This window comes from Saccoglossus kowalevskii, chromosome 18 (genome assembly GCF_978046115.1).
Source record: "Saccoglossus kowalevskii chromosome 18, keSacKowa6.1, whole genome shotgun sequence".
Classification (NCBI taxonomy): domain Eukaryota; kingdom Metazoa; phylum Hemichordata; class Enteropneusta; family Harrimaniidae; genus Saccoglossus; species Saccoglossus kowalevskii.
In genome coordinates, this window is record NC_140658.1 from 2759864 (window position 1) to 2777522 (window position 17659).

At 35.9% G+C, this 17659-nt stretch overlaps 1 protein-coding gene and 1 long non-coding RNA gene across 2 annotated transcripts in view; one reads left to right on the plus strand and one right to left on the minus strand.

Annotated features, from left to right (window-relative positions):
- LOC100376500 (uncharacterized) overlaps positions 1–17659 on the minus strand; it is a 106168-nt gene that overhangs the window by 4247 nt on the left and 84262 nt on the right. The window contains exons 23-28 of the mRNA XM_085492689.1: positions 17105–17212; positions 14267–14464; positions 9243–9341; positions 8955–9062; positions 4243–5617; positions 1451–1603 (exon numbers count right to left, since the gene is read on the minus strand). Of these exons, the coding sequence (XP_085348815.1) occupies positions 1451–1603; positions 4243–5617; positions 8955–9062; positions 9243–9341; positions 14267–14464; positions 17105–17212 (2041 nt within the window). The remainder of the gene's footprint in view (positions 1–1450; positions 1604–4242; positions 5618–8954; positions 9063–9242; positions 9342–14266; positions 14465–17104; positions 17213–17659) is intronic.
- On the plus strand, positions 8954–10995 carry LOC146731489 (uncharacterized). The gene is made up of 2 exons (XR_014926936.1): positions 8954–9049; positions 10749–10995. It is a non-coding gene; the product is annotated as an uncharacterized LOC146731489 (long non-coding RNA).

Sequence of the window (17659 nt, forward strand, 5' to 3'; positions counted from 1 at the left end):
TTCTGGTGAATGAACAAGATTTGTATTCTTACCACCCCACCCCCCACAACAATTTTCTCTTCGTATTCAGACATTTCAGAAAATCTATCCCTAGGGCTTAAAAATCCACGGAATTCTGCGGATCCGCGGAAAATTCTCATCCCTGAAAATCAATAGGAACCATGGGGTCATCATTATTACATGAAAATATTAATTAATCACTACATGTACTTTATTAATCTCAGTGATTCTCAGAGAGTAACATGATTAGTCAGTGTTCTCCATAGGTTGAAAACAGCCGAGAGGGAGGGTTCGGGGAAAAAAGTTTTGAAATTTAGATGCCTTTAGATGCAATCTGGGTCATTTCCCTGGCGTGAATCTCGGCAACCTCAAGGCAATTTTTCATCGTAAAATGCACCGACAACGGAAAAAGTCAATAAGATTTATTTTATCTTATTTAAACTACAAAAACAAATTAATCCCCCGACTGCGCCAGTCTATTGCTTACCTAACGCGACAACTTACGTTAACGCCAAGCAGCTCATTAACTTCGATAGCTTTATTTGCATGCATGTGTTTTATGTTACTTGATTGTGTGTGCAACAAAGCTGGTCAAAAAGACTTAGTCTGTAGACTTCAGTATTTGAATTTGGGCAAATGTTTTACATTTTTAATAAAAAAATAAACTAAGTATTTTTTTATGTCCAATGTCATTTTGATTATATAAAAAATATATAATTATATAAAAAAATGACGTAGTCACGTTGCAACAGTTATTTAGAATGATACAGAGCGACTTACAAAGTATCATTTTTTGCTTACGCCGTTGGCAAACGTGTTGATTTAGTTCACACGCGATTCGGTAAAATACTGACTAACGTAAAGTTGCACAAACTGTACTTTGATTTTTGTACAAATTCGGTAACCATTCGTTTCTTAGATATACCAATTCAGTTTGAAAATAACACCTTTGATTTGTGTTCAATCTTGCATTGACATGTTTTTTTGTTTTGTTTTTTTTTTCAAAAAACAACGTTGCCTCTCAGTTAACTTTTTGCGTTCATGGTATTTGTGAGTCAAAACATGTTTGCGTTATTAGAAAAGCAGCACACTAAGTAAACGATGTTGAAATATTCAAAGCCAAAACAGTTGCATACAAGTTGTGTTATTACAGTACCGCCAGATATACTGCTGGTAAAAACAATTTTACTAGATGGACACGCGGACAATGAAAGAAAAAGGTTGCTAAGGTAACACGCCAGTTCAGTGCGTGACTTAACCACATAATACCCCCCCCCCCCTAATCAGGCAAGGTGAATGAAAATGGTTTTGTGGATAATTTGTTGAGAATGTAAAAAATATCTTGGTATACACCCACCCCTTACTTTCCCCAATTTTACATGTTGATGCACCTAGACCTATGACAGGAAGTACTGTAATTTTGTACTCTATTAATGCATAGACATCTTACCTTCTGGTGCTACTTGTGTATTTCTCCTAACAACACTACGTAACCACTGGGCAGTGGAATGCGCCAATAAATCAACAGATCTGGAATCAGACACAGCATCTAACTCTTCTTCTTCATTTATAAATTCCCGTGCCTGGTTGCTACAAATCTTACCTGATGATGAAATCAATGGAAAATCAAAAAAATATACATATACAATAAAACAAGCAGCCTATCGGCTGAGATAGCTCCGCTGTTAGCAATGCACATTTCAATTAAAAAACTGAAGACATCATTAGAAAATGAACAATATGAATAGTATCAAAGCAATCGGACTTACAGTTTTTAACAAGAAGTCGAAAATATCACTTTTTACCAAAAATTACAAAAATATTCACCAAAATAAATTAATTAGAGAATTGAAGATATCATCACAAAATGAACAAATCTGAGAGAGGTCCACATATAGTACCTATATATGTAATATCAAAGCAATCGGACTTACAGTTTTCAACAAGAAGTCGAAAATATCACTTTTTACCAAAAATGACAAAAATATTCACCAAAATTAGAGAATTGAAGATATCATCGCAAAATGAACAAATCTAAGAAAGGTCTACATGTAGTATCTATATATGTAATATCAAAGCAATTGAACTATTGGTTTTTAACAAGAAGTCGAAAATATCACTTTTTACCAAAAATTACAAAAATATTCACCAAAATTAGAGAATTGAAGATATCATCACAAAATGAACAAATCTGAGAGAGGTCCACATGTAGTACCTATATATGTAATATCAAAGCAATCGAACTTGCGGTTTTTAACAAGAAGTCGAAAATATCACTTTTTACCAAAAATGACAAAAATATTCACCAAAATTAGAGAATTGAAGATATCATCACGAAATGAACAAATCTGAGAGAGGTCCACATGTAGTACCTATATATGTAGTATCAAAGCAATTGGACTTGCGGTTTTTAACAAGAAGTCGAAAATATCACTTTTTACCAAAAATGACAAAATAATTCACCAAAATTAGAAAATTGAAGATATCAACATGAAATGAACAAACCTAAGAAAGATCTACCCAAGGTATATATACACCAAGTATCAAAGCATTCAGGCTTGTAGTTTTCAAGAAGAAGTCGAAAAAGTAAAACATTGACACGGACGACGACGACGACGGACAATCACTCATATGATAAGCTCCGCTCGACAAAGTCGACAGCGGAGCTAAAAACAATAACTTGTGTGCACGTGGTACATTTCTAAAACAAGTAGCCTCTTGGTTGAGATAGCTCCGCTGTTAGCAATGCACATTTAAATTAAAGAATTGAAGATATAATCACAAAGAGATGCTGAATAGACCATTTTCCGTACACTGCGAGAATCACGCGTTATGCGTGAAATCAAACGTAAAAACAGGACAAACAAAGGTCATAGTGTCGTAGTGGCGTCAAACATCGCGTGGGATTCGACAAACGCAAAAGTATTTTGGAGAACATTTCCATGCTTAATAATGTGCTGTCCACACTTGATGATAGGCAATTTAGATTAAGTAAGAGTATTCGGAAGCAATATTCCTCTGTCGAAGATCGGCCGGTCGGTGTGAGCTACGAAATAAGGAAATTCGAGTTCAAAATCAAATCGTTCGATTTTTGCGGCAGACGTTCGACGCGCGTCTTTCATGCATCTTGCGAGATCTCGCAATTGTACGGAAAATCATCTATTGTTTGAGTTACGAGAACATTGACTTACAGAAATGATCAGGCCCATATTTTTGAAACCACGCCCACTTTTGTGAAACCACGCCCAAATTGTAACTCGATGTTTAATTAACAGTTAACATGAGATATGGGCATCATAAAATGTTCGTTTTGTTTAACTTTCAAATTTTGTAACTTTGTAACTTTAAATAACCGTTACTCGATGTTTATAACTTGATATCCGTAATTCGAACAATTCAGCATCTCCATTACAAAATGAACAAGTCATTGTTCATGACACAGTCCCCGTCCAAAATTTTTTGATCTGACATATCAATTTGATGCTGATAAAGTCATTGAGATTAGATTGAAACCATTAATAGGAGATGGTTTTGTAAAAAATTATAATTTAGTGCTTTTACACGAGAATTGGACATTGGGCAGTCATATTGAATCAAATTACAAAAATAATATTCATGTTGATGTATCTATTGGTATACTATCTTTGTACAAAATTTTAAAGAGAAAGGTTCATTGCATTTAGAAGAAAGTAGCATGGGTACAATGAAAAACAAAATGGCGGCCAGTCTGCCATATTTGTTCGAATCACGGAAAAAATATGACGTGCACCTATTAGCCAATATGTATGATCACCATACCAACTTCTCCGAGAAACTGATGAGGACACATTTAGGTATCAGAAATAGGAAATTTTACATCCAAAATGGTTGCCATTTTTGCCCCGATCATGAGGTAACTTGACGGGCATATGTAAGACATTATGTATTGTCTTCATGTAAAGTTTGAATGAAATCCGTCAATAGGTGTCCGAGATATAGTTCCAGACGTACTTACAGATGGATGGAACGAACCCAAATTAATAGTCCCCGTTACGGACTTCGTTCGAACGGGGACTAACAAATCTGAAAAAGGTCTCTCTGTAGTACCTTTATGTATAATATCAAATCAATCAGATTTGTAGTTTTTAACAAGAAATCAAAAATATCACTTTTTAACCAAAATTATTCACCAAAATTAGATAATTAAAGAGATCATCACGAATTGAACAAAGGTGATAAAATATAAAACTGTTGATGACATACCTTTATGTTTAAAGGCAACTTTACAGTAGGTAACTAGCTTGGTAAATAGATTTAGAGGAGCTGGTGTGGCTGACGTTCTGTTCATATTACGTATCAGTTGAGCACGTCCAAATTTCCACTCTGTATCAGATTGTGCTTGGATCCTTTGATAAGTGTCACTCATCATAGCAATCAACAAATTGATCAACACAATTAATGTCACTATAAGATAGGTGCCAAAGACCATCTTAACTAACGTCAGCGTGATGTAGGGATTCCTATGCACAGGAGGTAAATTGTCTGGTTCCACTAGTCCGAACAATGAAAAGAAAAGTAGTACCAATGTCTCGAGAGGGGTTTGGACTTTAGCTCCACCACTTCCATCACCATCCCCTTCTACACTAGTATCGTTAGACACTGGGTACACTGGTTGATATATTGCAGCTAGTTGTAACGTAAATCCACTGATAAAAATACTGAGGATAACCATGAATCGTAACAAGTCGCGCATCAAGTCACGTATAATGATTGCCCATGGTCCGAAAAGATGGTGGAAAGATAGAAATTCTAAAAACTGCACAAAGCAAAGAAGAAGACACGTAGAAAAGAACAAATTTCTGGCATAGATGATTTCGTTTCTTTGTGTTCCATAAAATGCAAATCCAAGTAAATGACAGAAGCAGGCAATCGCTGCAATTGCAAGGTTTACAACGTGTAACCACCCAAGTCCCTGACGATCAGCTGGGTTCGTTATCTCTGACACAAGCAAACCAGAGAACCAGGCAAGCAGCAACCATTCATACCATCTGGGCATCAATGATGGATTCACTTCCACCTCATTGATAAATGTTGGTATAACACATGTTACTATTAACAATGCAATAAGATAGCCATGAGAGACCAAATAGCACATGAATTTAATAATAGGTATCTTTGTGTATCGATGTTTCAGAGGCAGTGAAAATGCAATCCATACAGGTGGGCAAAGCAACATGACAAAGAACAACAATATTGTCTTCCAATTCGGCCAAATTTTTAACTGTCCGCTCCAGACATCTGATAAATAGCGTTGCACAGATGGATTCGCCACGACTTCTTTTTGTTCGTTTTCAATTAACACATCTAAAAATTGTGTTCCTCTATGATCAATTGATCTTAAAATATGTCCAGCACTGTTAGAACTTGCTGCAATGGCAAGCAGGTCTACAGCCATTAATTCACAGAAGATTCCTGCTTCAATAAGATCCTTGGCCCGCTCCTTTTCCTTAGTGGATTGTAAACGGAAGTTCTTTGATAATTTGACGGCAGTGTCTACTGGTGCTGGTGAAACAAGGATGAACTCCTCAATAGATTTATTGCGATTGTGTTTTCCATTTACCATGAGATCAAAAACAAACTGAAACAAGCAAATAAAACAATAAATCAGTTATCATATCTCAGGGTGTGGTAAAACACAGTGAAATTATAACAACCTTGCCTCTAGTCTATAATTAAGAATACTAACATTAGTCAAATTGAAATATTTACAACATAGCTGTTACAATCAATGCTCACACACACAGTGAACAATGGCAATGCCCAAACATGCTTCCAAGAAACTCTTAGAAAATTACTTCACATTCAGTACTCACTAGGGGATCAAACATACAGTACAGTTCTCGCGAAAGCTTTGTCTTCACTTCAGCGTCAGCTTCGCTTCAGCATCGCATCATTATGGCATTGTTATGGCTTCATCGTCGCATCAATGTTGCGACATTAAAAAGTTAGGCGGTTATCGCTTCACTTCATTATGGCCTCATTATGGCAACAATGTGGCATCAGCATCGCTTCATCGAACAAAGAAGTACAGTACACATTTCGCTCAAGCTCCCGCTGGTTGTTGAATTTGACCGGACAATATCCGTGCAAGTAATTTATTTTAAACAATATATTCTGACGTGACGCACTGCTACAAAATGTATTTCAACAGAAGTACGACATGGTTGTCTGGGTTTCATTTCCTAATTGTGTTAATTCTTCGCAATGTGTTTACGATTTGTATCAGTATTGTTGTTTTCCCCCAAAGAGAAGACAAGCCGATGAAAGGGCTATAAAGCTAAATAGAAGTCCACGCATGGACTGAGTGAAAGAACATATTTCTAAGTCTAAAATATAACCTAATATTACATCTCATTATGCATTTGTCAATTTTGCACATATTTGGTATGACAGTATGTTCGTAAATATCTGGAAAAATTTCGTCTTTCGTTAATAATTTCATTTGTTTGGAATGTCTACCGACCATGCCCCACTAATTTGTTTGGAATATCGATTCCCGTTGGTTTCTCCAAACGGTCCCGACGTCCATCATTCAACACAATCAGCATTTATTTATCGTAATTCATGGGGATCATGTCCCGTAATTTGCAGGCTGTAAAACCAAATAATTAAACTATTTATTATATTTTTTTACATCGCGAAACTACAACAGAGCTAGAGTTGTCGCGGCGAAACAGTCGCCTTGAAATTGGTGCAACTTCAACTATCCATTTCTCACCTTGAAATAAAAAAAAATATCACTAGCTTTATTTTATTTGAATCCATAAATTTCATGAGTTTTTTGACATTTGTTGACAACTTCCGCACTAAAAATGGTTGAAAATGTGAGTGTGGTTCTTTTGCAAAGTCCTGGTGATAATACAAACAAATATGGTTCTGTGACCCAGGTCATGCTCAGATCAGGTGACTTTCATCCAATCTCCGGTGTTGATTTGTTGTGCTGTGACAGACTTCACTGAAAAACATCGGTATATTTAAACAAGCAGCCAGTCGGCTGAGATAGCTCCACTGTTAGCAATGCACATTTCAATAAAAGAACAGAAGATATCATTAGAAAATGAACAATATGTATAGTATCAAAGCAATGGGACTTGCTGTTTTCATCAAGAATTCAAAAATATCACTTTTCACCAAAAATGACAAAAATAATCATCACCACGAAATTAACAAATCTGAAAGAGGTTCACATGTAGTACCTATATAAATATATGTAATATAAAAACAATCGGACTTTTTTAAACTATAAGTCGAAAATATCACTTTTTACCAAAAATGACAAAAATATTCACCAAAATTAGAGAATTAAAGATATCATTACAAAATGAACAAATCTGAGAGGTCCACATTTAGTACCTATATATGTAATATCAAAGCAATTGGACTTGCGGTTTTTAACAAGAAGTTGAAAATATTACTTTTTACCAAAAATGACAAAAATATTCACCAAAATTAGAGAATTAAAGATATCATTACAAAATGAATAAATCTGAGAGAGGTCTACCCAAGGTACATATACACCAAGTATCAAAGCATTCAGGCTTTTAGTTTTCAAGAAGTCGAAAAACTAAAACATTGACACCAACGACGGATGACGGACAATCACTCATATGATAAGCTCCGCTACATTAGTGTCCACGGCAAATCAGTTTTGCAAGTCGGGAAATAAGGTAAACCAGACTGGGGTCGATGATTTTCAGTATCAAAGGACTTTAAAATTGTTTATCGACTGGTCACTCAATATTTACGGTTACAACTAAATGGACATGTTTTTTTCTGAAGCCCAATAAATTATTTATACTTGTCAAGCTCTATTCGAGTTTTTCAGGGCATATTCAAAATCATAGTTGGAAATGTACGCACTTGTTTTGGAACGTTGTATCAAGATGACTGGCGACAAAGCCGGCGCACCAAATGGCGTACATGTGTTTTGCATGCAATAGTAGTGCGGGCATGGTAAAACTAAACGAAACACAGAAAAATACCACCGAAATGAGGAATCTGAATCTGTTCTCTTACCAGCAAATAAAATGAATGAAAATAAGGTCATTTTATAACAAGAACAGTTTCATTTCGTATATAGCAAGTTCTGTACAGTGTTGTATCCGAACGACGATTGCATCGTGTGATTTAAATTTATCACGATTTTCCTTGCAGTCAATATGACACTCGTCACCTTGCCGATTGCAATGTACTTCACAAAGTTTTTGCTACCCAATATTCACAACACTAAAATAATTAAACAAGATATCTTATTAAAATGTCAGTTTACTCTTGATCATATTATTTTATTCCCCTTACCGCCTTGAATTTCAAATCAATTACATATTGAACGTACACATGTTTTTCTTTACTGCCTTTCTATGTGAAAATAATGAGGTCATACTCATGTCACAATACTTTGAAGCTGATGCTATGTTGATGCCATGAGACTGCGAAGCTGAGGCCTTGATGATGCACAAAATAAGCAAGGCGAACACAGCTTCAATTTTCAATGACGCGAAGCTGATGCCACAATGATGCGATGCTGAGGCGACAATGAAGCCATGCGTAGGCAACAATGATGCCACAAAAACGAAAGCTTTCGCGAGAACTGTACTGTACCTGTCTCCCTAACGTCACTGTATTTATTACAAATTAACCTTTTTATTTTCCATGAGATCCTCCAAAAAACTACCTCACATTTAGTACTCTCCTAGGGGATCAAACATACCTGTCCCCCTAAGGTCACTGTATTTATTACAAATCAACCTGTTTATTTTCCATGAGATCTCAAACAAACTAATTCACATTCTATACTCTCTTATACATGTTTCCCTAGAGTCACTGTATTTCATACAAACTAACACTTTAATCTTCTATGAGACTCTAGCATACAACCTCACATTATATACTCTCCTAGGGGGTCAAAAACTAACCCTTTTATCTTCCATGAGATGTTGTGTATTGTGATCTTTCTTCATCAAATAACTCAAGACATCATGGTGTCCGGCCGCTGCGGCATAACAAATGGGTACTTTACCATCCTATATGAAATAATACATTTATAATATGTAATTGAATATATGTATTTCATGTAAAAAATTGTCAATTAGTCAAGCAGATGACCTAATTATCTCCATTATCAGGAACATATTTTAATCAGTTGCTAACACAACATTTTTTCAGATATATATGGCAGAGAAAAACAACAATTACGACTTTACCTTTGTTTCAAACTTTGGAGATGCTCCTGATTCAACTAAAAGTTTGACAACATTCAGATATCCAGCCTTGGCAGCGAAGTGTAAAGACGTCCAGCCATTCTAAAATTAGTGTAAAGAACATTAATTCCAATCAATATTACCGTACTTCCCCGAGTATAAGCCCCTCCCCGAGTATAAGCCGACCCCTCTGTTTTTGGAAGAGTTGAGGGCATCCCCGAATATAGGCCCAGGGTGTTTTTTACCAGGCGTTAACGACTAATTATTTTAATTTATTAAAATATGCATGTAAAAAGTGTATTTCATTGCATAAAAATCATGATTGGTACAGTAGTTATTTACTCGGAATCAACCCCGATGTTGCAATACTGAAATAATCCATATTTCTTTTGAATAGTAGTTTTCTAAACGATAAAAATGTGAAACCTGGTCACTATCATCATTTTACTTTTCCGGATAATGTTGTCCATTGAATTGTTGGCGGCCGTGAAAGGTTTAAATACTTTCCTCACCCTCAGTTTACCTTTCAAAAATTGAGAATCAACAGCTTTTAGGGAAAAAAGTCACCGTTTTTTGTCCAAATCAGTGTTAACAGATCGCATTTTAACATCGCGGTAATACACTTCCGCATTGCGTTGATAAAAATACTTCGTCAATAATCGGAAAGCTTTGACTGTATGACAGAGCATTTTCATTAGTTAACAAAAGACGTGACCTGTTAGGTCAATGAAAATTGTTCAGGTCAAATTATGATGAAACCATGTCGGAAATAGCTTTGTATCAAGAGTTTGTGTACGATCTTGCCTTCGACCGTTTTCCCACGGACCCAACCCATTTTTGCACCGTAAATTCAGACGGTATGTGAACCGTATTGTAATCAAATTTTTGTTTTCTGTTCACATTTGTTTCTTGTAAAAAGCGTCGTTGAAATCAATGACGGCTCGTTTCGCATTTTTGTTTTCTCAAAAAGACGTAATATTCCCCCAAGACCGGCACTGTGAACGAAAAATGTAATTTGGATAATGTTTCGAAGCTGGAAAGATGGTTACAGTTTTAAACGCACCAACAAATTATTTATTCTGAGGTGGCCCCTGGGCTTATATTCGGGGAAGTACGGTATATAAAAACATGTTATTGGTTAGATTTCTACACCTATATGAATAACAATTTGTCAAATACAATTCTATTTCTTTTCCTCAAGTCACATGACAACAAGCATTTAGTGAAAGAAATGTACATTTGCTCATACCTTAAAATAGATACAGCAAAACAAATGGACACAGATATCCTATTAGTGACTCTACAATATCAGATTTATGGGTATAGTATTTATTCATTTGTTCTTGGTCACTAATTTGATATCATGTTCAACTTAGATATTATCACAGCAATTTGTGAGTATGTATTCAGCGTGCACTGTTCTGTCATATTTGTGTAAATAATCTCCATTCATTGACACTTTTAGTTGGCCTTCTTGCAATAAAACACATCAACATATTTACATTTCAGATACACATAATCACTAATTATGAAGACAATTCACTACATGAGAGATGGTCACTGTCTACAGACAAGTTAAAGATGGAAGAAATAGACATGGTGTCTTATACATATGTTGAACACATATTGAAGCTGATATATAAAACTACCTGAAATACACAAATTACATGCACATACCACCAACATATTAAAATATTTGATTATTTGGAACTTGTCAGCCATGATATCAAAAGTACAATGTGTTTGCATGAACCAATCAGATTTGTTGGTATTTCTGTGTTTATAGTATGAAGACACTGAACTTCACTGGTTTTATTTCACAGAACTGCAATGATATATGGGATAAAATGTTTTATTCAATATATCATTGCAGATAATTGCTTGGTCATGTGAAAATCCAGGCAATCTGATTGGTCTATGTGGCAATTGCAATAATCTGATTGGTCTATGTGGCAATTGCAATAATCTGATTGGTCTATGTGGCAATTGCAATAATCTGATTGGTCTATGTGGCAATTGCAATAATCTGATTGGTCTATGTGGCAATTGCAATAATCTGATTGGTCATATGACAATCCCAGTAATGTGGTAAGATGTAATGAAATAGCAAACTCACTACCCGAAACTTGGTTTCATCGTCAGCAAATGATTTTGGTCACATGTAAACACTTGATGCGATATGATATCCGCCATGTTATCCATGCACATGAGACGTGTTTATTGACCAGATAGGTCAAGTCGCTAATTAACCAATCAAAATGCTGGATGGTGCCCACATGTTCAAATTACCTTAGGGCATTTAAATATGTTAATGACAGTTCAGCGACCTCATGGTAAAAGCACGGAAAAGATTCACCGGTGTTTTAATGCGATCTTTTGGCTTTGTTTTCCATGGGAAAAAAGAAATGATTTTTGTTTTTAAATCAAGATTTTTTTTTAATCGGCCCCATTTAGAATCAAAGAAAGGTTAGAAAGAACTCCCGTGTGTTAAGAGTATTAGAGACACAGTAAAAATTAATTCAAAATTACTTGAGATTTGATGGAAAAACTGAAAACTAATTATGCAAATCAGAAAATTAAAATGAAGAGCGTGTAAAACTAATAAGGTCTGCGCAATGTAACAGACCATCTATGTACCAAGTTTCATTGAAATATGATCAGAACCAAACAATTATGAATTATTATGCTAATTAGGGAATTTATATGAACAGATTTTAACCCAAAACTGATCATATTTGTACATTGTCCTAGAGCATCTACTTGAGATATCAGTGTGAAAGTTGAACATGTATTAATTATGCAAATTAGGTGATTAATATGCATAAATATATACCAACAACTAATTGGCTCTCTGCATAGTTAGATTCATTTAAAGGTGATATTAAGATATCAGTGAAAAAGTTGAAAATTTACTAATTATGCAAATTAGGTTATTAACATGCACAAATATTTATCCCAAAACAATCGATCTCTGCATAGTGCTTGAGTATCCATGTACCATGTTTTATTGACCTTAACTGCATATTAGTAAGGGACAGCTGGTCTCCAGTTGGTTGGGTATCCTGTGACTGTCCTGACAAAGTGGGGACGAGAAACGACAAAGCGCCCGCCCCCCCTCCTGTTGGGGAAGTAGTACCTGCACCCCAAAAAAGGGTTGCATACCACCCTGTACAGGGGTACCAACACTGGAGTCCCCTCCCCTCGCAGAGTCCTAAGTGGGGCACTCTGCGCGGCTTGGAAAGACGCAGGAAACACATACACACACACACCCCGTCCTTCTGCGTCCTACCCTGAGACTCCAGAAGGGAGTTGACCTTTGAAGCCAGACCACACATCCTGACTGTCCAAGCCATCTCTTCACCCTGGGAGAGCTTTTTTGGTTTGCCACCTTGACTAGTACCGGTAAAGGAAGGCAACATGGCCTGTCCCTGTGATTGTGCAATCCACTCAGGCTGCGTCGGTATCGATAAAGTTCCGGTGGATTTACCCTTCTTTTCGCGACCTTTACCAGCTTTAGATTGCTTGCCTTAGCTTTTCACCCTGTCTCGCAATCAAACTAAATTTAGGGTCCCATGAATCACAAAGCTCTGAACAGAACCCTGAGTCCCTGACACAACCCAGGCAATCGTGACAACACATATGTGGGTCGGGCATCTGCTTGAAGCAGCATGGGCAAGTCTTACATCCCGTCTGTAGCGGGACGTACTTCGTCTTTTTTTGTGACTAGGGCATAATAGCGTCTGCAAAAATTACGAAAGTGAGATCATGAGAAAAAACGGAATCCGGTGAAAATAAACTGAGCCAACGATTCAACTAACACAGGTAAATCAAGTCAGACAAACAAAACAAAATGGCCGCCAGACAGCCATTTTGAATCTGATCTGAAAAACAAAATGATATGCATCAGGAACCCGTAGTGTCTAATGTATGTACCAAGTTTGAACAAAATCCATCCATAAATGCCAGAAATGTTTGATATTTGATGATTTTTTTAGCACAAAAATGACAACCATTCGGCCATTTTGAATATTGTCAAACCAATATATCTGTCTATCTATGACATGATGTATAATGAATATTTAAAATTTGAACATAATCAGTCAAAGCAAGTCAGAGATATGGCACTAGAACCACATTCATTAAAACAAAATGACCACTAGTCAGCCATTTCGAATCTTATCTGAAAAACAAAATTATTTGCATCAAGGTCCCATAATGTCTAACGTATATACCAATTTTGAACAAAATCCATCTGTAAACAGCCGAAAAATGTTCGATTTTTATGTTTTTTTAGCACAAAAATGGCCGCTATTCGGCCATCTTGAATCAGATCGAGAAACAAATTGACGCGCCTAGGTATAATATCATGATGTATGATGTATGTGTGAAGTTTGATTGTGATTGGTCCAGACATTTCTAAGATACAGGTCCGGACGCACACATGCACAAACACATGCACACACACACAAACACGGGTCAAAACATAAGTCCTCGTTTTCGGACTGTGTCTGAATAGGGACTAAAAAAGTGGGGCCCCCAAATAAAGAAAGCCTTTAACGTAATGAGGTCGATCACCAATACTAGATTCCTAGATAATCTCAGTCTTAAAACTGTAACCTGCACTCTCGTCCATGCGTCGCAACGGAGCTGAAAAATATCTGTACTCGTTGGTTGCGTTGGGTTTTAATTTAACGCATTTTCCAGGCAGCGAAATAAGCAAAATTAAAACCCAGTGAATAATTAATCCTTTTATGGTATATTCCCTAATAGTTTCTATTCGGGCTGTAATCTGTAGTGAAGCCTAACGAGTAATAAATGGAATTTATTATTTCCATGGACTTTCTGGTAGGTGATGTAGTAAACTATTATAATTTGAATATTTTTAGTAGTTCCAGATATTAGTTAATGTTTATTTGTTCTTTAAACCTGCATGAACACCAATTCTATTTGTTGTATCTATTTACTTTTGTTTCACCCTTGCTAAGTAAAATTAGTGAAACTCCAAAACTTATGGTTGCTATAGCTACCTTATCAAATGTATTAATATCTGCTCCCTGTCCAATCAATAAAGCTACCATATCATAATGTCCATTAGCTGCTGCTAGATGCAATCCAGTGCGACCACGCTTGTCTTTGATGTGTAATTGATTGGTTGATTTACTAAGCAACAATCCAACCACAGCAATATGACCACTTTGTGCTGCTAGATGGATTGGTATGGTACCCTGAAACAAATGAAACAGTTGCCATAGAAATTGATTGCATGTTTTTATAAAAGGAACATTTACATCATCTAGATAGTCAATGAGTTTGTAGTCACTGAGTCCCATGCTATGTGCTGATATTTGTGGAGTATGGAAGGTATTTTCACAACAGTACATGCATACACTGAATCATTGCCAAAAATAAATTCCTTACCCAACAAAACTTAATGTCCATTTGAATTTTGTTTGCAACTGCATGAAATAAATCCATATGGTGAAAGTAAAACAAGCAGCCTATCGGCTGAGATAGCTCCGCTGTTAGCAATGCACATTTCAATTAAAAAACTGAAGACATCATTAGAAAATGAACAATATGAATAGTATCAAAGCAATCGGACTTACAGTTTTTAACAAGAAGTCGAAAATATCACTTTTTACCAAAAATTACAAAAATATTCACCAAAATAAATTAATTAGAGAATTGAAGATATCATCACAAAATGAACAAATCTGAGAGAGGTCCACATGTAGTACCTATATATGTAATATCAAAGCAATCAGACTTACAGTTTTCAACAAGAAGTCGAAAATATCACTTTTTACCAAAAATGACAAAAATATTCACCAAAATTAGAGAACTGAAGATATCATCACAAAATGAACAAATCTGAGAAAGGTCTACATGTAGTATCTATATATGTAATATCAAAGCAATTGAACTATTGGTTTTTAACAAGAAGTCAAAAATATCACTTTTTACCAAAAATTACAAAAATATTTACCAAAATTAGAGAATTGAAGATATCATCACAAAATGAACAAATCTGAGAGAGGTCCACATGTAGTACCTATATATGTAATATCAAAGCAATTGGACTTGCGGTTTTTAACAAGAAGTCGAAAATATCACTTTTTACCAAAAATGACAAAAATATTCACCAAAATTAGAGAATTAAAGATATCATTACAAAATGAACAAATCTGAGAGAGGTCCACATGTAGTACCTATATATGTAATATCAGAGCAATTGGACTTGCGGTTTTTAACAAGAAGTCAAAAATATCACTTTTTACCAAAAATGACAAAAATATTCACCAAAATTAGAAAATTGAAGATATCAACATGAAATGAACAAATCTAAGAGAGGTCTACCCAAGGTACATATACACCAAGTATCAAAGCATTCAGGCTTGTAGTTTTCAAGAAGAAGTCGAAAAAGTAAAACATTGACACGGACGACGACGGACAATCACTCATATGATAAGCTCCGCTCGACAAAGTCGACAGCGGAGCTAAAAATAGGCCAATGGCCTGTTGCTCAAAGACTATTGTACAAAAGATTAGTGCTGTATATGCCAGAACATTTCGTTTACATTTGTACTTTTAAATGAAATATCGCCAAACAACCACACAAAGTTGTCAATGGAATAATAAACACATGTATGCTTAACACCAACGCATTGGAAATAGTGATTAGTTGAAATTCCATTTTTAACCAAAAGTGACAAAAATATTTGCCAAAATTAGAGAATTAAAGATATGGCCATGGGATGAACAAATTTAGTAGATGTCAACACAAGTACACACTAAGTATCAAAGAATTCAGGTTACCGGTTTTGAAGAAGAAGTCGAAAATAGAATGTTTGACCAAAAATGACCATTTTAAAATATTCTGAACTGAAATCAGGTCGGGTCGTAACAGCTGGTCTTTTTTCATTATTTTCGCCTTAAGTTTCTACCTTTCTACTGTTAATGGATCCCGAAACTATTTCATCAATTATTTTGATGACAACTGCATGAAATGGGGAAAACTATGACGCCTCATGACTTCACGATAACTTATTCAAGATGGCAGCAAACACGTCGACAGTAGAAAGGTAGAAACTTAAGGCGAAAATAATGAAAAAAAACGGCTGTTACGACCCGACCTGATTTCAGTTCGGTAAAATAGGGTAACTCGCATAGGATGGAACTGTAGCTCCATGGTTTCGCATTAACACCACGACAAACGAAATAACCGACAGCGAAACCAAGTGAGCTACAAAACTGTAGCTAAGTTCAACCATGGTTTCGTTCAACACAATGGCAACAGCAGACTGCAACTCTGCCGTCGATCCACACAATCACAACTTTCGGAGAAGACTTCTGCCAGTCACTAAATTCCATGCAAACACGATTTCGTCTGTCCCAAGAGTTCCACAACATCCATTTAGTTCAGTCTTTGGAAGGAATTCAGTTGATTTAACAGGAGAATCGACCTGCCCACACTGACGAAAATAATTCGACTGACCGAAACAGAGACGAACAGACTTATTCATGAACAAAGTTATTCCAACACCCTACTATAGATGACGCTCTCAGTATAGACCGCCAGGGTAGAGTTTTGGGGGGCTAATTTGCATAATTTTTGGCAGATCGACTTCTTGTGAACAAATTACCATCTACACTCATCAAGGCATCCACACACCAATAATCGAGTCAAATGGTTCGGTGGTTTTTGAGAAGAAGTCGTGCACAGACAGACAGATAGCCGGACGACAGACGCAGGACAGAAACCTATCCCATAGACTCAGTGGACCTATGGTCCATTGAGCCAAAAACTCACGATAAGTTTTTAATGATTTTTCAACTTTACTTAAATAGTAAGTAAATACACATACCTGCCTAGCTGTGGCTACATCAGGCATGACACCGGGTGAATTGAGTAATAACCTCACTAGACCTTCATGTCCAGACTGGGCTGCTAGGTGTAGTGGTGTAAAGCCATACTTTGAAAATACAAAACAATCATTCAGTTAACATAAAACATTGAATTTTTTATCACAACTTACATCAGTATGATGTACAACCCTGTCACATCAAATATGACCTCACTGATGACATCACTGGTGACATCACATGCATTGAGCCAATATTATACATGCATTGTAATTGTAAATATTGTCAATGTTGCCAAAAATTGTAATCATAATTTCTGGTAATAATTCAATAGACCCAAAAATTTTCAGATAATACCGACTTAAACAAAAAATCACTTTGAATACAAAATACATGTACCTACATTAGACCAAAATAAATGGGTTTTTGCTTCTCGTCATAATGCGCATCTGAAACCTAGATCTCACACATTTTATTTCAATTTTGCTAATAAAATGCGCCACATATGATAGAATGGAGATATTTTTGAGAATCTAATAAACCTAAAACATCTTTTT